At 38.6% G+C, this 20,097-nt stretch overlaps 2 protein-coding genes across 5 annotated transcripts; one reads left to right on the top strand and one right to left on the bottom strand.

Moving 5' to 3' along the window:
- Nucleotides 1-643: 643 nt before the first annotated feature.
- On the top strand, nucleotides 644-11,891 carry RPAIN (RPA interacting protein). Its single transcript, XM_034420896.3, has 7 exons — nucleotides 644-814; nucleotides 2,342-2,527; nucleotides 4,436-4,490; nucleotides 5,854-5,968; nucleotides 7,981-8,044; nucleotides 8,665-8,799; nucleotides 10,075-11,891. The coding sequence occupies exons 1-7, from the start codon at nucleotides 737-739 to the stop codon at nucleotides 10,102-10,104; spliced, it is 663 nt and encodes a 220-aa protein (XP_034276787.1). The 5' UTR covers nucleotides 644-736; the 3' UTR covers nucleotides 10,105-11,891.
- A 428-nt stretch (nucleotides 11,892-12,319) lies between these two features.
- MIS12 (MIS12 kinetochore complex component) lies at nucleotides 12,320-20,078 on the bottom strand. Of its 4 annotated transcripts, XM_060693169.2 has the most exons (3): nucleotides 19,973-19,987; nucleotides 14,507-14,616; nucleotides 12,320-12,982 (listed from the first exon to the last, which is right to left on the bottom strand). In XM_060693169.2, the coding sequence occupies exons 2-3, from the start codon at nucleotides 14,558-14,560 to the stop codon at nucleotides 12,356-12,358; spliced, it is 681 nt and encodes a 226-aa protein (XP_060549152.1). In that variant the 5' UTR covers nucleotides 14,561-14,616; nucleotides 19,973-19,987; the 3' UTR covers nucleotides 12,320-12,355. The 4 variants fall into 4 exon arrangements, with proteins under 4 accessions (XP_060549152.1, XP_034276788.1, XP_034276790.1 ...); XM_034420897.3 differs by lacking the exon at nucleotides 14,507-14,616 and having other exon boundaries at nucleotides 19,973-20,078; XM_034420899.2 differs by lacking the exons at nucleotides 14,507-14,616; nucleotides 19,973-19,987 and adding an exon at nucleotides 16,430-16,562.
- Nucleotides 20,079-20,097: the final 19 nt, after the last annotated feature.

Raw genomic sequence — 20,097 nt, 5'->3', positions numbered from 1 at the left:
CATCTGATGGGATCCAGGAGAGCCTTTTCTGTCATGGCACCTGCTTTCTGGAACATCATCCCCACTTCAATGGAAAGAGCAATGCAGCAGTATTGACAAGTAATGCTGTTTGTCACACTGTTAGATCAAGTATATGCTCACCTACTATTATACAATTTAAGGTAGCATATACATCATATTCCTGCCTCCAATTTTCTCCACAATGCCATGAGCTGGCATGTTATAGGTGGCATTACTAGCCTAAGAGTTGACACTGATTTGATGGCATATAATCAAAGAGCATTACGAAACCCTGAGAGCAAAATCTGTAACTTTCCCCATTGCATCTAACCATACTGCAGTGGCCCTGACAGCATCTTTTTTTCTCAGCCCAGAAAAGGAAGAGGGGAAGAGAGACTTAAAATTGGAGAACAATTAGAAGGCAGCAAAGAGACACCCTTCGTGGCTTGTGTCGTATCTCTCCAACACAGGCTTGGGGGAAAAAACGTTATTTTGCAAACTAATAATATTCACGACTATGCGAACTCTAATTCCCATCATGCACCAGAACTATTGTGACTGCGATAGCAAGGCCGGGGGGGGGGTATTTCCCATCATGCAATGGGCGCCGAGGTTCTTTGCCTGACTCCATTTCCCGGCATGCTTTAGTTTCGGCGGATGGAAGTGGCGGAGCTTGGCATGTAAACCCAACGGCTAGCCCCGCCCATATCTGTTTTGCCGCGGGAGCGGAGGATCCATGGCGGGCTTGATGCCGCGGCACCAGGCTCTTTACAAGGGCTTCCGGACCCCACCGTGGAAAGAGACTTTCCGGCAGGTAAGCAGACCAAACTTCTGCCTTCTCCTCCCCTCCCGTCCTTGGAACGCTGAAGGCGCCAACGATCCAAGGTTGGGACGCCCACGGGCAATTCCGCCGCCAAATTGGTAGCAGACGCCCGGCGAAAACCCGCGTCCAATCCGGAAGAGTACCTGGGAAGCTGGCTTTCCTGGGAGGGAGACCCCTGGAAAGTAGCCAAGAGTGACCTCTTGAGCAAAGAAGCCTAAAATGCCTGCAGTTGATTCGGATTAATGTCAGGCTCATTAGATTCCTTTTCGTGAATTGCGCCGACGCCCCTCTTAAACCTTAATTCGTAACTATCGCTGCATCTCAAATTCAGTGGTGAAAAAAGTGGAATTGCATCTCAAATTCAGTGGTGAAAAAAGTGGGATTGCATCTCAAATTCAGTGGTGAAAAAAGTGGGATTGCATTTCAAATTCAGTGGTGAAAAAAGTGGAATTGCATTTCAAATTCAGTGGTGAAAAAAGTGGGATTGCATTTCAAATTCAGTAGTGAAAAAAGTGGAATTGCATTTCAAATTCAGTGGTGAAAAAAGTAAGGTTCCACATTTAGGCAAGAAAAACCAAATGCACAGGTATAGTATAGGTGGTATCTTGATCAATAATAGTAACTGTGAGTGGGATCTTGGAGTCCTAAATATGAGCCAAGAGTGTGCTCCAGCTGGCAAAAAAGCCCACACAATTCTAGGCTTGCATTAACATAGGGATAGAATCAAGATCATGTGAAGGGTTAATACCACTTTATAATGCCTTGGTAAGACCACACTTGGAATACTGCATCCAGTTTTGGTCGCCACGATGTAAAAAAGATGTTGAGACTTTAGAAAGAGTGCAGAGAAGAACAACAAAGATGATTAGGGGACTTGAAGATAAAACATATAAAGAATAGTTACAGGAACTGGGTATGTATAGTTTGATGAAAAGAAGAACTAGGGGTGACATGATAGTATTCTGATATCTCAGGGGTTGCCACAAAGAAGAGGGAGTCAAGCTATTCTCCAAAGCACCTGAGGGCAGGACAAGAAGCAATGGGTGGAAATTAATCAAGGAGAGAAGCAACCTAGAATTAAGGAGAAATTTCCTGAAAGTTACAATAATTAATTAGTGGAACAACTTGCCTGCAGAAGTTGTAAATGCTCCAACACTGGAAGTTTTTAAGAAGAGATTGGACAACATTTGCCTGAAATGGTATAGGGTTTCTTGCCTGAGCAGGTGGTTGGACTAGAACAGGGGTACCCAAACCCCAGTCCGTGGACTGGGACTGGGCCACAGCATGCCAGCGACTGGGCCACGCAAACAAGCAAAGCCTCATCCATGGGATACAGGCAGCATGCAAAACCATGCCCCCTCTGGTCTGCAGAAAAATCTCCATGGAACCAGTCCCTGGTGCCCAAAAGTTTGGAGGCCACTGGACTGAAAGACCTCCAAGATCCCTTCCAACTCTGTTATTCTATTCTAGCTCAGCGTTAACTGCTGACATGAAGTTATTTTTTCTTTCTTTCATTAGCGCTGTGTGGATAGACTGAAAAGTAGTCGGGCCAAGTTGCTTGAAAGATATCGTCAAGTGGGAGAAAATGGAGCGAGTAGACCAAATAAAGCTTTGCTGGTACAGGAGGTGATGGAAGTTGAGTGGAAAGCTTTGCAGTCGGTGGATTCTCAGCTACCCTCTCTCAGAAAGCAAGATTCTTCCCAGGTTAGTGCCATATGAAGAAGTTGGGGAGGTGGGGGTCAGGACATAGGTCTGGTGTCCATGTTCTTAAAGCAGTTTCTCAACTTTAGCAACTTGTAAGTGTGGACTTCAACTCCCAGAACTCAACCATGCTGGCTAAGAAATCCTGGGAGTTGAAGATCTGACAGATCTTCAAGCTGTCGAGAAACACTGCCTTAAAGGGATCAATAGTCTTTTCTGATCTCATCATGCAATTATTCTAGGGCTAAAAACTAGGCACAAAATTTCACAAAATTTTGTTATCGTACATGCAAATCTGGCCCACGTCTTTTCAGGTGTGAGCAATTCGAAATTTTATTTTTATTTCACATTGGTTTGAAATGGTAGTTTACCACTGGAAATAATGTCCTATTCTTTCCTGAATAGCAATTTATCTGAATGTGTTTTACATATATCCTATTTGGAGAAGGGTGGTATAGAAATTTAATAAATAAATAAATAATAATATGTTTTTCTTATGAAGCAAAAAGGAAACACTTCTGTGGTTACTTGTAGAAATTAACCTTGCATAAGAGGCTTTTAAAGTAATTTATAAAACAATTTCAAGATCATTTGAAGAAATAAGCAGTGGGGTAGGAGTAGAAAGACAATTTATTTTTAATATTTTGTAATAGTTTATATTTTATTGATTTTATCATAATTTCTTTGTTGTGAGATGCTCAGAGTCATTGAGAACCAGACAGCATATACATTTAATAATTATTTTGAAAATCCAAAAATACAAAATTTTGAAGCATAACTTAGCATGAAGTCATAACTTAGATGGGTGGAAAAAATGAATGCTCAATTGATACTGTGGAGAAAGCTCATAACCTGAAATTCCTTATAAAAAAGCTGTGCTAGAAACATACTTTCTTTTTAAAAAAGCAACATATCATTCTACCATTGCCAGAGTAGAATGCATCGTCACAATAATTCTGAGCTTGACCTAAAAGTATACCTTAGAGTAGGGGCCCCCAATCTGTGGGTGGTGGCCTATTCGCAACTGGGCTCTGTGAGAGGAGGACCAGCACAAACCTGTGCACAGCCTCACTTACACAAGCAGTGGGCGGCGGCACTCCAGCTCCACTTGCACGAGCGGCAAGGCCAGTACTCACAGTCCCACTTGTGTGGGCACCAATGCTCACAGCCCCACTCGCATGAACGTGGGCATCAGCACTTGCAGCCCCACTTGTGTGAGCACACACACCTACCCATCACACAAAGCCATCCCCCCCAAGCCCCCACCCCACTGGGCTGCCAACTCAGAAAATTTGGGGAATACTGCCTTAGGGGAGGCCAAAATGCCTTCCAGCTTCTTGAATGATGGACCTGATGTTATAAAGCTAAGAAAGCAATGGAAAGATTTTTACTTAGAACTCACCCTTGTGTTCTGAAAAATCTTTAATAGATATAGAGTCTAATGTATGTAGTTCACTACCATGGAGGGGTCCTGGGCAAATATCTTCATTCACTCACGAGCCTGAGTAGCGCAGCAGACTAATGCTAGTTAAAGGTAGTATTTAGCTTCCAGCTGCCTGCAATTACTGCGAGTTCAATTCTCACCAGGCTCAAGGTTGACTCAGCCTTCCATCCTTTCTAAGGTAGGTAAAATGAGGACCCGGTTTGTGGGGGCAATAAGCTGACTTTGTATAAAAAATATACAAAAGGATGAAGGCTATTGCTTAACGCATTGTAAGCCGCCCTGAGTCTCCGGAGAAGGGCGGCATATAAATCAAAAAATAAAATATAAATAAATAAAATAAACATCTGTTTCCAGTCTTCATTTTGGAGACAGTATGTATGAAATGGAAACATGTCTCTCACATATACACAATTTCCCTTCCTTAAATATTAGGACTAGAACATTTAACTGGGTGTTTTTCTCTTTAGATGCTTGAAGAACTGGCTGTATTGGATGAAATCCAGCAGGAACTGATCTTGCAAGGTATCCAGGCTTATTTTTGATAACTTCTGCTTTAATTACTGTAATGCTTTTACTAAAGGACAGTGCATAGCTCACCTTGATAAATTTCAAAAAAGCCAAGCAGGGTCAGCCAGGAGTTTTCTAGGGAATCTCAGGGCTATACGTCCTTCAGCAGTGCATATTTGTAAACTGTGTACTGATAAAAGTGTGACTTAGAATGTGATGATGGAAATGTATGATAAGCTCAAAATTAGCAATGCCTGCATCTTATAATTTACTTGATTCAAAGGCAGGGAAGAAAAGTTTCATTTTCCATATGAATGAAATGTATTGACTCAGAGAAGGCACTGTCAGTTAAATTACTTCTAGTATGTCAGGAGGAAAGAGGAAAAAACCAAGGCACATTTAAAATTAACAAAAACATGAAATAAAGTGAGAAAATTGGATATATTGCAGTTCAATATAGTTAAAATGTCGGATTGGGGAGATCCAGATTCAATTCTACTCCTAGAAACTAAGTAAATGACTTTGAAGCGGCCACTCCCTCACAGTGTTGCTATTACAAGTAAAGAAATAAAATACTACCCTATTTTTCGGAGTATAAGACGCACCTTTTTCCTCCCTAAAAGGGGGTGAAAATTTGGGTGCGTCTTATACACCAAATGTTGCCCTGCCCACCCACTGGCCCCCACCCTTTGGCCTCTGCCTCCCAGCAATTTACCTCTTTGCAGCAAGTAGCAAAAAGAAGCAGCCCATTTCAGCTTCAGCACAGCCTAATTAGCACAAGTTGATTGTCCATTGGATCGGCCTCCTGACTCTCAGCTGTTTCAGGCGGCAGAGATTGTCATTGCCTATTGCTGCTCAGGCCTCTGCTGCTTGCTACAAGGAGGTAAATTGCTGGGAGCAGATTTTTTCTTCTTGTGCTAATCAAGCTATGCTGAAAATGAAAGTAAAGCAGTCTATTTGCCGTTTGCTGCAACAAGGCAAAATTGCTGGGAGGCAGAGGCAGATTTCCTTTTCTTGTTTTCCTTACCAAAAAAAAAGATAGGTGCATTTTATAGTCCGGACCGTCTTACACGCCGAAAAATACGGTATATATATTGCCTGGAGTCCCTGAGGAAAACTGGAATAGAAAGCTAATATACATTTATTTTTATCCTATCTATTTTCATAAAATAGGTAGGATAAAATTTATTTTCATCCTACCTATTTTCACTCAAGGTGACCAACATACCTAATACTCCTTCCTCCTCCTGTTTTCCCCAGCACAACAACCCTGTGAGGTAGGTTGGACAGGGTCATATTAATCACTAATTCAGTTAATAGGAATTGAACTCAATTTAAAATAGATTTAACCAATTAACAGCCATGCTCTCCTTTGCAGAACAGCTGGCCATAGAGGAGTATGAGCAAAGCCTGAAGTTTGAGGAGGAATGCCTTAATGCAATGCTTGATGGCTTAGATGCAGAACACCATGTCATCTGTCCTGTTTGTAGAAGGTGAATTGATTAACTTGAGAAAGCATCTTGTAAAATCTCCGTTTTTGCTTGGTACCAGGCCACATGATTCTTTACTTATTTGCTTACATTCTGCCTTCATTATTTTTAGAAATAACTCAAGGTGGAGAATGTATATGGAGATTCTCAGCCATCCAGGTCGTGGTTGTCCCAAAGATGCTTTTTCAAAAGGCAAATGGACTTCGTTTTTCCTTGAAGAACTGAAAAAGCTTCTTGGATAAGAAGTGAAACATCTTCAAGGAAAAACAAAGTCCAGTTTCCTTTTGAAATAGCACCTTTGGATCACTATGGAGAACATATGTAATTATTCCTTCCTATTTTCCCCACAACCACACCCTGAGAAGTGTGTTGGGCTGAGAGTGACTGGCCCAAATTCACCCAGCCAATTTTCATGCCTAGAATGGGACTAAAACCCATAATCTCTTAATTTCCTAAACCAACACCTTGACCACTACTCCAGCACTGGATTTTTTTTTTTTTAATTTGATTTATATGCCGCCCTTCTCCGGAGACTCAGGGCGGCTTACAATGCGTTAAGCAATAGCCTTGATACTTTTGTATATTTATACAAAGTCAGCTTATTGCCTCCACAAACTGGGTCCTCAATTTACCTACCTTAGAAAGGATGAAAGGCTGAGTCAACCTTGAGCCTGGCAAGATTCGAATTTACTAATTGCAGACAGCTGGAGTTAAATTACAATGCATTAGTCTGCTGAGCTAATCCAGGTTCAGCAATCCAGGATTGCTGTGTCAGATGCAGGTTCAGCTTCATTTTGTGCAAGTTCTTTTTATGCAGACATTTTCTTTGTTCCATCTTCAGAGATAAGCAGAGATCAAAAATTTGGCTTTCCTTACTTGCAATCCTGAAGTAAGGATGATGTTCTTAACTAGTGGAATTTGTAGTATAATATGGCAGTGCAGAGGGCTCCATATTCAGGACTTGCAGAAAGTGCCTTCCACTCTTCCTCCTTTCTGATTTTCCTTGTCATGCTGTTCAATCAATCAGTGGTTCATAGCTTAAATAACTAACTTTTGCAGATCATGTTAACATGTTCTCTTTGTCAGGGTTCCAAGTAATAGATCCATCAGAGGCAGGTAGATTCCTCAAATAGCTTTATTGGATATATCATATTGGCACAGATCTGGTGAAAACTGACTCTTCCTGCGGTTTTCACCTAATTAAAAGTAAAAGTTTGTCATGCTCCCAAAACAGTCACACGGTCCAATCATAGCACTGCCTGGTGACATCACTCCTCCTTTCAGTGACCAGGTGTGAGAATGCCCTTGGTTCCCAAGGGAAAGTATTTTATTTTGGCTACAAAGTCCCAACTATCTCAAATCCTCCCTCCCTATCTCTCAGCTGCACTGTGGCAACCCTGAAGCTGCAAGATGGCCTCACTCTAGTCAGCTTCAGGGTTGACACTCTTCTTGCTGACCTCTGTTTTGCACATGTTGCTTGATCAGGAAAATATTTTGTTCTTAGTTTTATATCCCATAGCTGATTTCAACATCTGCAAATCCCAATTTCTCAGCTGTTGTGACTTGTGAATAGCTACTATTTGTTATTCACCAAGTATGGCTTAGCTAGACATCAGAACCCACCTAGAGAAAAGTGGCTAGACTGAAAGCAATTCAGAAGTCTTCAAACATGCCTGGTTTCTTATTATGAATACTCATAAGAATATACATATAAGAAATACTTTCTTCAGCCACTTGACCCTCCTACTTGTAGGCTTAAGTAGTAACAATTCATGACATGTTTTAGCTACCCAGTTTCTGCAGAATATATAAATTGGACCCTAAAATTGTTTTTGAGATGTCTAGTTTTAAATAATTTTTCAAGGTAGTACAGTAGCAGAATGCTTTTCTGATTCAGTTAATCGGTTGATGGCTTTTTACTTCCTTTTTCACTCGATCTTCATGTGAGACGCCTTCGAGGGCAACCTAGACAAATTACTTTTCACTTTCATCATTGCAATTCTCTCTGCATCTAGGAGCAATCTCAGTGTGATGAGTAACATGGTTGCATGCCAATGTGGACTCTGCATCAATAGCCTGGTAAGCAAATGTCAAGGAATTTCAGTATTTATGCTTCTGCTTTGCATGCTTCAGTTTGTTGGTTTGATTGCTTCTTCCTCACTTAAACATATTTAGACAGATATGTAAGGGGAGAAGCATTTGGGGGAAGCTGAAGGGGAGGCAGTCCCTTGCCTGGGAAAACGAAGGGTCAGGGCTGGAAGTGACCAAGCCCAGAATGGCTTGAATTGGATGTGGGCCCTTGGCTAATGACTGGTAGAATTCACTTAGCGACTGCTGTTGCTAAGCAATGTGGTTGCAGTTTACAACTGCATTGCTTGGCAATGGGAATTCCAGTCCCAGTTGGGTTGGAGATGGAGAGCTACCTGTAAAATAAAAAACAGAAGATACTGCCCTGCTTGTGAGCTTTCCATAACATCTAGCCCGCCATATTAGAAAGCAAAATGCTTAATTAGAGACCTTCAGCTTTATTGAGAGCTGTTCTTAGAAAGTTATGAACGCAAGATGGCATCCAATTGAAAACATCCTATATTCTCTTCACATGTGTACATAACAAGAAAAGGAGGGATTGGGGCTAATTGGCAACTGGACAAGCAACAGCTTGCTTCGCCCACATAGAAATTTGAATTTTCTCTTTTAAGGGGATGACTGAGGAAAAGCTCCAGTTGCTCTTAGAAGAAGGCCTGATGGAACACAGCCAACATTGTCAGCACTGTCCTGAATTCACTGTAACTAATATGATGGAAGGAGAAGCTAATCTTCTTATGAGCTGTCAGGTAATCTTATGAGCTGTCAGTATCCAAACTTAGTGAGAATATTGCACTAATTCACTCCCAAGAATTTTCCCCCAAGAATTTTTATCTGATTTTTTACAAAAATCAGAAGCATTGTTTCTTATACACAATATTGTGACTCCAATGCTAATGTCACCCTCTTGAAAAGTAAAGATGTCCTTGAGCTGAGCTCAAATATTTGTGGCTGCATCCATGCAGCTTTCTTGGTTCACCCAAGAAAATAATTTAATAATAATAATAATAATAATAATAATAATAATAATAATAATAATAATAATAATAGTTGTTGTTATTATTATTATTATTATTATTATTATTATTATTATTATTATTATTATTATTATATACCGCCCATTCTCCCGAAGGACTCAGGGCGGTGTACAGCCAGAATTAAAATACAAATATACAATATCTAGTTAAAATTAATTAAAATCATTAAATAGTTTTGGCCGAATTTTAAAACCCAAGAAAATGCCTGAAATCAGCCATGGTTACTTTTTGGTCATCTTTTTATTCTGCTTAAAGACTTTGACTAAAAAGTAAATGTTTTTTTTAAGTGGAACACAAAGCAGAATAGCTAGCTTAACCTTTCTGTAGAGTATCCCTGTTTTGCAAGTACTGGCCACAAAGAATGCTTTCCTTACTCATAACTATTAGAGGGAGAAAAACCCTCTAGCCATGATGGCGAACCTATGACACACGTGCCAGAGGTGGCCCGCAGAGCCCTCTCTCTGGGCATGTGCGCCGTTGCCAGCTGCTCTTCTGGTTTCTGACGTACAGATGTGCGCCAGCCAGCTGGTCTTCGTGGGTGCTGGGGCACCGGAAAACGGCCAAGCAGGCCATTTTTCGGGCCGTTTTTCAGACCGAAAAACTGCCTGAAAACTGCTGAAAAACAGGCATGTGCGCGCTGGTCTTCGGGTTTCCAGTGCTCCGGCACTCACAAAGACCAGCTGACTGGTGCGCATCTGCGTGCGTGAAACCCGAAGACCGGTGCGCCGGCCAGCTGGTCTTTTGTGTCTCCAGCGCGCACATGCATGTGCATTCGTTTGGGCACTTGGGTTCGAAAAAGTTTGCCATCACTGCTCTAGAGGGAGGTGCTGTAGCTTTCCAAACTTAGAAGATATGTTTAAAAAGTTACATAATGTTGCTCAGTGGGAAAGAGCCATAGCTGTATTTAAATACACACTAGCACTTTGTGAATGAATCAGGATTTTATTTAAGAAACAATAACTTGCATTTATTTCCTTTTGCTTCTAGGCTTGTGATTCCTGGACAGTGATTTTTTAATTCCATCTGTATAGCCCTACAGTGTTGTAGAAAGACATTGCTGCTGTCTCCCCTGCCCTCTTCTTTATGTATATAATACTCACAATGTATATAAGCACAAAAAGTGTCCTATTTTTTTAATTTAACTGGATTTATGCTATTTTTTTCTAATGTGTCCTGATGAATAAACGCCTTTTATGATAAGAACTGGGGAGTATAGGTTTGGAGTAGACTTTTCTGGTTGCAGCACTTTTTTGTACAAATTCTTGGAAATTTTGATCCAAATTGCATGTACTTTCATAAGGGGATTAAAGGAATTGCTATATGTGAAGCACCTATTTTGCAAAGACTATCTCCTAGATTCCAACGGGTGAAACTTTTGTTTAAAGCTCAGATAACAGAAGGGGATGGATATATGTCATTCTTGGACATGTTTAAAGGCCAGGACCAACAATTGTACAATTAAGATTTGGCCAATATACCAGTTACCGACTCTGAAATCCTGTCACTTAGTGGAAACAACACTGGAAGTGGCCTGAGTACATAAAGTAGAATAATGCATATCATCTTTTTAATAACATCTGGAAATACAGTTGTATGGGTGGGCAATTATTCTTTTCTCCCAAATATGCTGGTGAAATTCAGAGCTGTGATTAAAAGAGGGGAGGGCAAACTACCCCTCTCAATAACTAGACTCTGGTAGCCCTAATGTATCTTTTTAGATGATACACTACCCCTTATTCCACAAAAGGGGTTTTCGCCTGGCCTCCTTTTGACCCAAAGAATTCTGCTTCTTGGTAAGCTATGGCATAAAGATCCACTGAAAATGGAAATACAGATTTCTGTTGCAAGCTCGTTTTCTGGAACTTTATGGGAAAGCTGTTGATTGGTAGTTTCCATTTTAGAAAATCCCAGAATCTGGGCTAGGGAAGTCCCTGATGTATAAATCGGCACATTACTCAGCCATGTTTCTCTAATTTTGAGAGCCACCTTAGCAAAGAGATTGGATAGTATAGGAAAAACCCATATAAAATACTGTATTATTTAAACACAAGCTGGGATAGAGGGACAAGAATATACCATCAAGTATATTAACTATTTTCCACATTTTGGAGGAAACATTCTTTGAAATCAAGTAATTAAAATTACCTTATGATAGCCAAGCAGTATCTGACCCAGATAAAATATCATTTTGTAGTTCCTTCTATCTTCTTAAATATAGCCTGTCATTGATGCTGTATTCTCACCAAAATATGTAATATAAATTGGGTACTTCCATTGGCATTATTTTCCTTGCTAGCTTTAAAAGATCAGATTCAAGTCAGATGCAAAATGGTGGTTCGTATAGATTAGTTGGCCTAATTCACATTACATCCTAGTGTAATGTACCCCTGAACATACAGTATAACATATTTGCACTAATACACCAAATGTATTAATTCCTGCCAACATCAGTTCTGATCAGTGTTATATGCTGCACTTAAAATGATTGTAATTTTTTTCTGTTGGGCTTTGTAAAAAAAGGGCTGGCTCAATATTCAGTCAAGCTATGGACTAGAGTTAGTTTTAAGCAGCATGTATTGGTTCAAACAGTTCCATTACTGGTATTCTGTTTTGAACCCAAAAAGGCCAATGTGATTCCTTTCTCTTATCCTTTTGCCAACAGTTGAAAGTTTTCTTTAAATAATCTTTTGTGTATAATTTTGTGATCTTTTTTAAAAACTTTCTGCGTTGTTGACCAACTTGAGTTTTGTTAATTGGAAAGGCAGGATATAATTTAAGAAATAAACTACCTCTAAAGCTGTTAACTTTGATTGTGATGTTTTCTGTTACTTGAAATCCAGATGCAAAATTACCTATTGCTTCTCTTCAAACACTAAACTACTATAAGATTCTTCATGTTCTCTTAGGCTATAATCCATTGTACAATCAGGACACAGAATTAAATTGGTGCCCTTTATGAAGCTTTGAGCAGAACCTGCAGTATCGTTTTAGCAATTTCAATTATTAACGGCTTAAAATGGGATCCTAGCTTGACTTTATTTCCACTTGCCGGATAGTCTTCCCACAACTATGGCCATACTCCTGAAAGCAAAAGAGATTAATCAACTGAGCTTTAAACTTCATTCCAGGGGGAAAGATGGAACCTCAGAAAAGTGTTTTCTTATTTGCAAATTATGCAAATAAATCATGACTGCCACACAAACCTCTTGGAAATATTTCCAAAGAAAAAAAAAACGGATTGAAATATGTTTATTATATTGTTACACAGTCACTTTCTCAGTCTGTTCATTTTGCCCTCCACTTCCTGCACAATATTATGCAGTTTAGCGGCAGTTTTTGTCAAGGCAGCAAAGCTTTCTTTAAGGTTTCCAGTCCCTTCATTTCTGCCTATATTGTCAAGACCATCAAACCATTGTAGAATCTCTTCAAGATGTCCCTGGACAACCTTTTGCTCTTCTAGTTCTGTTTTTAGGGCTTGCTCTGCACACGTTTCAGCTTTAAGTTCTCTTTCAAGTTGGCTGATTTCATTCTCCAGCTCCTGAAACTGTTTTGCAGTGTAGCAGAATTCCTCTTGGAGTTTATCTTCTGGAAGACAAATGTTCTTGGGGATGCTTAAAACTGTGCTTAAAAGAGGTTCTTCCATCTTAGTGAACAGATTGTCGAAGCGTTCCTTCATGAAAGCAAAGAATTTTTCTGTGCTCCTCCGGATTAAAGTAGGTGTAAGACTAGGACAGATGCTCTCTAGTTTATTCAATATAACTTTCTCCACTACCAGCATTATATGAGAAAGGTGATCTTGAAAAGCAAAATATATCCGCAACATGAACGTTTGAGGGGTAAAACCAAAAAACTGGGCTTCATATGTCATTAGATTTATTGACATGTTGAGAAATACCTGGAAAGAACATTGTTAAAAAAATAAATTAGTCTTTAGTAAGTTAATTGGAATGTGTTCATACATTGTACTATATTGTCAGTCCTTTGAGGTAGTCTAGACAAGAAATACCAACCATGAGTTACAGTAGCAGAATTTCTGATAGTACATCTCTTCCCCCCTTACCTTTACGGTCCAAGAAACTAAGGAGGGTTCCTTCTGAGACTTTTGCTATACTATTACTTCTGTGGGCTAAGGTGACTCTTATCTCACTGTTACTTAGTCTGCTGCTGCTCCGCCTGGTCCTGTTTTTCTAGGACATTCTCACAGATAATTAGACCTGTACATAAAAACGTATACAAAGAATCATAGGGCTGGAAAGAACCCCAGAAGTCTTCTAGTTCAGCGGCCCCCAACCTGTTGGGCACCAAGAACTGGTTCTGTGGAGAGCTTTTTCCGTGAATCAGAGGGGGCACGGATGTGGCTTCATTTGTTTGCGCAGTCTCATTTCTGGCATGCTATGGCCCAGAATCAGTCCCTGGACCAGGTGTTGGGGAACCCTGTTCTAGTCCAACCCCCTGCCCAAGGCAGAAGACCTTACACCATCCTGGTCAAATGATTGTCCAGTCTATTTTTGAAAACTTCCAGTGATGAATCACCCGCAATTCCAGGGGGCAAGCTATTCTACTGATTAATTGCTCTGTCAGAAAATTTCTGCTTACTTCTAGGTTGGATCTCTAATCCATTACTTCTTGTCACATCTGATGTTTTGGAGAATAAATCAATCCCCTCTTCTCTGCGAGAGCCCCTCAAGTACTGGAAGACAGTTGTCACGTCCCCCCTAATTCTTCTCTTTGGTAGGCTAAACATATCATTACCCATTAACCAAGCCATAGTAGTATGTGGTTAGTTCAGTATATCATGAAAGTTGGATTCATATCACTTGCTGAAATAAAATGGTTTAGCACAGTGTATGACTACTATTAGAACTGGTCAGGGTGAATAAAAATTGATGATTAAGAAAAAAAATTTAAAAATCATTTTTTTTGTTTAAATCAATTTTTTTTATTTTTATCAAATTTATTTTAATAAATGCTTTTGGAGTAAAAATCTATCTAAAGATAGTTTTCTATTTAAGATACATTAATAATTTAGTTTATTCAGCATGAAATGGAGTTATGTAGCATGAGGCTGTATATTCTGCAATATTTACATTTTTGGTAAACTCATTCAATGAATCCAAGCTCTGCAAGCTGAGATAACATGCACTGCATTGATGCATTCACACAATTTCACAGTAACCATGAGATAAATCATAAAACAAAGTTCAGGAATATTCCTTTATCCCATTGCTTTGGAAATCTATGTACACTACAAACTGTATGATTGCTTGAAGAGAAATGGATCTGTACCACCAGACTCTAAGTGTGAGGAGGAAAGGCAAGCAGTAAAAATGAAAGTGAAACCTTCTAAGCAGTTTATAAATATATTAAAGAGCACCTGTCATTTCAGATCCAACATGGCAGCGCTTGTTAGTCCACTCACCTGCTGCCTGCCACGTCCCTCACTTTGTTGTGTCACTGCCGCATCACCAGCCATCCCATTAAAGTGAATGGGACTGTCGGTTAGTTAACAGCGGGTCAGAGGAGGAGCCACTGCGGGACAGATGACAGTTGCTCTTTAAAAATTATGATTTAAATAGACTTGATTTAAATCAAATCCATTCTGGAACTGATAAAGTATTCCAAGCATTTGGGCACATAGATATATATATATAACTTCTTTAAAAGAAAAAAAGACATGATACTTGTAAAAATAGGAAATTTGGGGGGGGAAAACACCCAGTGTCTTATGAACAGGAAAAGGGGCAAGCGGTCATACAATGAGTGCCATACAAATCAAATCATTCATTCAGTAGACACCCAACCTCATTGCATAAACATTTTTTTATATTCAGAATTACTTGATACTTGTAAAATAAAAAAGCCTATGCAACTTGATAGCTAAATAAAATTCTGAATACTAATTCCGTATTATTGAAATGGTTATTAAATGGGCTGATTTATTCCAGGAGAACATGCTTGAAACTGAGCAGTATTATATTACTAGAGAATGTTTCAGACATTTAAAAAACAGCTATTTTGAAAGAATTCAAATATTCAAAATTTACTGAAATCAGGCAACCCGCTTTTCTGAGGAAACTTGATGGAAAGCATTGCCTTGGGCTGTTATATTGGATGGTGGAATTTTATATATAAAGGAACTTGCAAACTTTGCTTTTTTGAATTAAATAAATTCCAATGCCAAACTTGTTGAGCCTCAGAACGCTTTCTAATTAAAGGGCTCTAAACACCACTTATTATTGAATTTGGATTTTTTTCCTGAACAATACAGTAGTTCTCAATAGTGAAAAATTACCTCTGATAATTTTTTCCCAAAGAATACATTTTTTAAGAGAAAACTTGGCATTTGGACTAATAATCAATTAGATCTTAGTGATGAAAGCTATAATAAACTGGCATCAGCATACTGTGCTTATTTGTCATAATTGAAATATACTTCCACTTCAATTAAGTGGAAAATAGTGAAAAATAAATAATTTTTCCTTATAGAAATCTACGCAAAGTAATTTTGACGGATATTCAAAGTTCAACAAGTTCCAAAAGCAGAACTGTTAGAAGCAGTTTCTTCTTTCCAGATAAACAGCTATAAAATATAAATAATCTCATACACATTTACCTGAAAGCAATTCCTTTTAAATTTAATAGGACTTCTTTCCAAATAGATATATGCTTGGTTGGGTTTTAAAAACAGGAATGTTATACTAACAGAAAATTGAATAGGAACATCCTGTAGGTTTCCAAATGCTTTCAAATAGATTGATAAAGGATGTCCATATACTAATTGTTTTACTGTCAAAACTCCAGCCCAAAATAGAATAGAATAGAATTTTTATTGGCCAAGTGTGATTGGACATAGCAGGAATTTGTCTTGGTGCATATGCTCTCAGTATACATAAAGTAAAAGATATGTTCATCAAGAATCATAAGGTACAACACTTAATGATAGTCATAGGTTACAAATAAGCAATCAGATTATTTCGTTTGGAAACCAAACGTGAATGGGTCAGAATTTCAGAATTTGATTGGATCCAGAAATGATGGGAGAGATAAAGGATAATGTTGGATTATATAGATGATGGTATAATTATGGTAATCAATAAGTATTGGAAATGTAAATTTGTATATAAGAATATGTAAATAGTTGCTATTTTTACTTTCTGATTATTGGTGTATATATACATGGATATTTTGGTGATGTTACACCGTGATAGAAAAACTATTATACATTTGTTTTTGTTTTTTTGAACTATAATAAAAATTTATTAAAAAAAAAACTTCAGAATTTAATTCAATTTTTTAGATTCATGTTTGCCTTAAACAAGCCAGAAATTTATCTCGTACAAACCTTCCAGTGCTGAAGGAGGACAATAATGTGACCCCCTCAACCCTGTAAAATGCCAGGATAGACAGCGATTTCCCTTGAAGTGATGCCCAATTGTTCTTCCATTTATCATCCTCTTTTATTTGTCCGGTTGTTGTCATTTCATTCTTGATCAGACAAGTCGGTTCTTCCCAATTCCCCATCTTTACATTTTTGGACCCATCGATGTACAGTACTCACGTCGATACAGTCATCCCCATAAATAGCCTGCATTCGGCGATGAATTTCAATTGGAGGGACTCCTTTGGCGGTTAAAAACTCAATCACAGCACGTTGCTTAAAGCGTATGGCTGAGTACTCAGTGCAGGCTTCCATTTCACCCAGCAATTGCAACCCAACCTTTTCTCTCTCTCTCTCTTTCATCAACTTCCCGCCAACTGAAGCGAAAAAAGAGATGCTAAAAAAAACAGGTCAGAGGTTCCAGCACTGCCATCTGTTGGCCAGCTAGCATTGGGGCCGTCGCTTTCCTTTCAAGCCCGACAAGAGGCAGCACGATTTGATTTAATGCCTCAAAAAAAACAGAGAGAGAGAGAGAGAATGGCAACGTTGGGCCTGAATCGGAGAGGCCCGGATCCGAATTCGAATTCAGGCCAGTCTCTCTTCCTTCAGCCCAACCTGCCTCACAGAATGGAAGGGAGACCTACATTTATCTATTACAGGGGTCTCCAACCTTGGCAACTTTAAGACTTGAGGACTTCAATTCCCAGAGTTCCTCAGCCAGCAAAGCAAAGCTGGCTGAGGAACTCTGGGAGTTGAAGTCCACAAGTCTTAAAGTTGCCAAGGTTGGGAGACCCCTGATCTATTATTTCTAAGGTGCGCATACACTTACGCCATAGACACCCACCTAGGGTTGCCAGGTCTGCTTCCAAAAAATAGCGGACAAGCGGGGTGGGGGGTTAAGTAGTAAAAAAAATAAAAAAATTTTTTACAATTAAATTATATATTTTCTTACATTTTAACACATATTAAAATAATCACTTCAAAACTTTACTTAAAATTCAAAATATCAAATATAATAATATGTAAAATATTAAATTACATTTTACTTTGCTGTCGTGTGTATTTTTTATTTGACTGCGCAGCTTTGATCAATTCTGTGTGTTTAAGGAATAATTCTTTAATTTCAGTACAACGTTGAGAAATATTAAAAAATATACAAAGCTCATTTCGAACTGATGGTACAAGCAGTCGGTTACGTTCGTCAGTCCACAAATTTCCCATGATGCTGAAAATTTGTTCAACATTTGCATTTGATACCGGAATTGATGCACAGTATTGGAACAGTTTCAGTAAACTCGGAGCTGGCTCTTTCTTGAAAAAGCATGTCCACTTATCAAGGGATGAATTGCCCTGCAGATGAACATAAACTTCTTCTAAGGCAGAAATTTCATCGAAGAGAGTGTTGGGTGGAAGTTCTTCTCGCCATGGTGATATTAACCAGATGTTCGTCATTTCTTCTAAAGTTGGAGGATTATTGCGATCAATTAGATTGAAACAATTTAGCGTCTCATATACTGAATCGGTGAAATTATACCACTTTTCTAGGTACGCAATGGCTCTTTGATACACGTTGATGGCTTCTTTCTTGAACTTTTGCATGGCATTCTCAGGCAAATGTTTTTTATGTAAGGCAAATAAAACTTTCATTCCAAAAAACTGCTTATCGTATTTTTTTTGCAAAGAATCACGCAGCTTACACATGATAATGTGAAGATCACATGCAAGAATTTTCTTGCTTTCCAGCTTCAGTAGGGTGTCTTGCATTATTGACATGAAGAAGTGCGTGAAATATAAATACAATTCTGAAATAGTTGGTTCATCGTCCTTTGCGAGTTCATTTTCCTGATCCGAAATAAGGTTCCAGATAACCTTATGGCACTCATCCGATCCAAGAGAAATAAAATACGATTTTAGAGGTATCCAGTTTAAAAGAAGTCTTTCGACCACTTTAAACAAACTTAACCAACGTGTTGGAACATGGCGCAAAACTTCATGGAATTCTGACTCGCAAAACTCAAAAAATGATTTCAACTCTTCTCGTTTCTTCGCAGAATTCAAAAATTCGGCAAAAACCTTCAGCACTACATTTTCGATATCAAAAGATAACTGCTTTAATGCATTTTTTGCGCTGTTGTGTAAAATGTGATTATTGCAATGAGCAGCTACAATATTGTCATTTTCCAGCAATAATTTTTGGTAAACAGATTTGTTCATTCCATAATTGACGGATGCATTTTCTGCTGAGTAAGCTGAAACATTATTTATTTCCAATTCGTTATCACTAAGAATTCGACACAGCTGATTTTTTATTGATGTAGAATCTTCGAAAGAATCCTCATAAAAGTCTAAAATTTTCACACAGTCCTTCTTCACAAGTAAAATATTGTGCAACAACAGGATACATTTTGCGATTTCCCTTGTTTGATGCGTCAGTGGAGAGAGAAAATGGAATTCCAGTTTTAAGATCATTGAGAACCAACTCAATAGAAAAAGGATACAAAACCTCATTGACAATAGCTGATTTGGTTCTTCCACAAGACATCTTTTTTACAATTTCTGAATCATCAAAAATTTGCTTCATTAACTTAATACCGCAATTTTGAGCTAGGAAAGAAATATAGTGTTTGATCCCATGGTAAGTTTCAGCCATTTCAGCTACAGTCACTTTCTCAGTGACTTTCTCAACGGTTTCGTTGTTGGTAATCCATGCAAAAGTAGCTTCCCAGTCTTTGGTGTATTTGCACACTCCTCTCTTTCATTTTAAAGAATTTGAAATCTCGCTGCTGTCACACTCATCACTCAAGGCCATTTTAGGTCAGTCGACACAAGCTACAGTACATTTTAAAAATGTGAACTATACATAATTTTATAATATATATTTATTTTAATCTCATCATTAATTTTTTCGGAGAATCGAGTTCAATGGATATTTAATCTTTGTCTCATTCTAATTTATGAAAAAAAAGACAAAACGCGATTCTCCTATCCTTATTCTCTTAGACTGTACATCTTTAGATTACGTACCATTTCATCATAAAGCTTTTGAATAAAAAAAATGTCCACTATTTTGTGAAAAAAAATAGTGAACATAATGTGAAAAAAGCGGACTGTCCGCTCAGATAGTGGACACCTGGCAAGGGTACACCCACCTCCTGGTATCTATGCATAAAAGTAAATGTATATAAATATAAATGTATACAAATAAATGTAACAATACTGAAAACTGCCCTCCCAGCGCCATTTCTCCTTTTTAAGGCGGGAAAGCGCTTCGGGAATATATGTTACCTGTGAAAGTGACTTTGCCTTCTTTTCTTAATATCCGTTTAATATCCAAAAGTTATCTAAGGTTTTACGGTAACCGCCCAAGTTCTTCGCCGTTTTCTTCGTTCTTTTTGTATCGTATTTAACGCCCAGTCCTGTTTTATTATTATTACCAGTTTTTGCATTAAGTCTTATGCTTTTATTTAAAAGATTACATTTTTTTTTAGGTCTGGAGCCCCAACTTACCTCAAAACCTCTCCGTCCCCGGGTAGGATTCCTGTCGAGTCGCGCTCAAAGAAATTCCGCCGAATTGAAATTCGCTTTTCCCGCCTCTTTATTCCGAACGGCTTCCCTCTCACCCGCCCCTTTTC

This window comes from Pantherophis guttatus, chromosome 1 (assembly GCF_059756535.1).
Source record: "Pantherophis guttatus breed Tessera chromosome 1, ASM5975653v1, whole genome shotgun sequence".
NCBI lineage: Eukaryota > Metazoa > Chordata > Lepidosauria > Squamata > Colubridae > Pantherophis > Pantherophis guttatus.
Note: the sequence above shows the minus strand (reverse complement) of the source record. Positions and strands in the feature narration are given on the sequence as shown.

Coding starts and splice junctions, on each gene's coding strand:
- RPAIN (XM_034420896.3), top strand. CDS start 737: ATGGCGGGCTTGATGCCGCGGCACCAGGCTCTTTACAAGGGCTTCCGG. Junction 4,491..5,853: donor GCAGGAACTGATCTTGCAAG/GTATCCAGGCTT, acceptor TCTCCTTTGCAG/AACAGCTGGCCATAGAGGAG. Junction 5,969..7,980: donor ATCTGTCCTGTTTGTAGAAG/GTGAATTGATTA, acceptor CTCTGCATCTAG/GAGCAATCTCAGTGTGATGA.
- MIS12 (XM_060693169.2), bottom strand. CDS start 14,560: ATGGCTGGTGATGCGGCAGTGACACAACAAAGTGAGGGACGTGGCAGG. Junction 12,983..14,506: donor AGGGACGTGGCAGGCAGCAG/GTGAGTGGACTA, acceptor TGTTCTTTCCAG/GTATTTCTCAACATGTCAAT.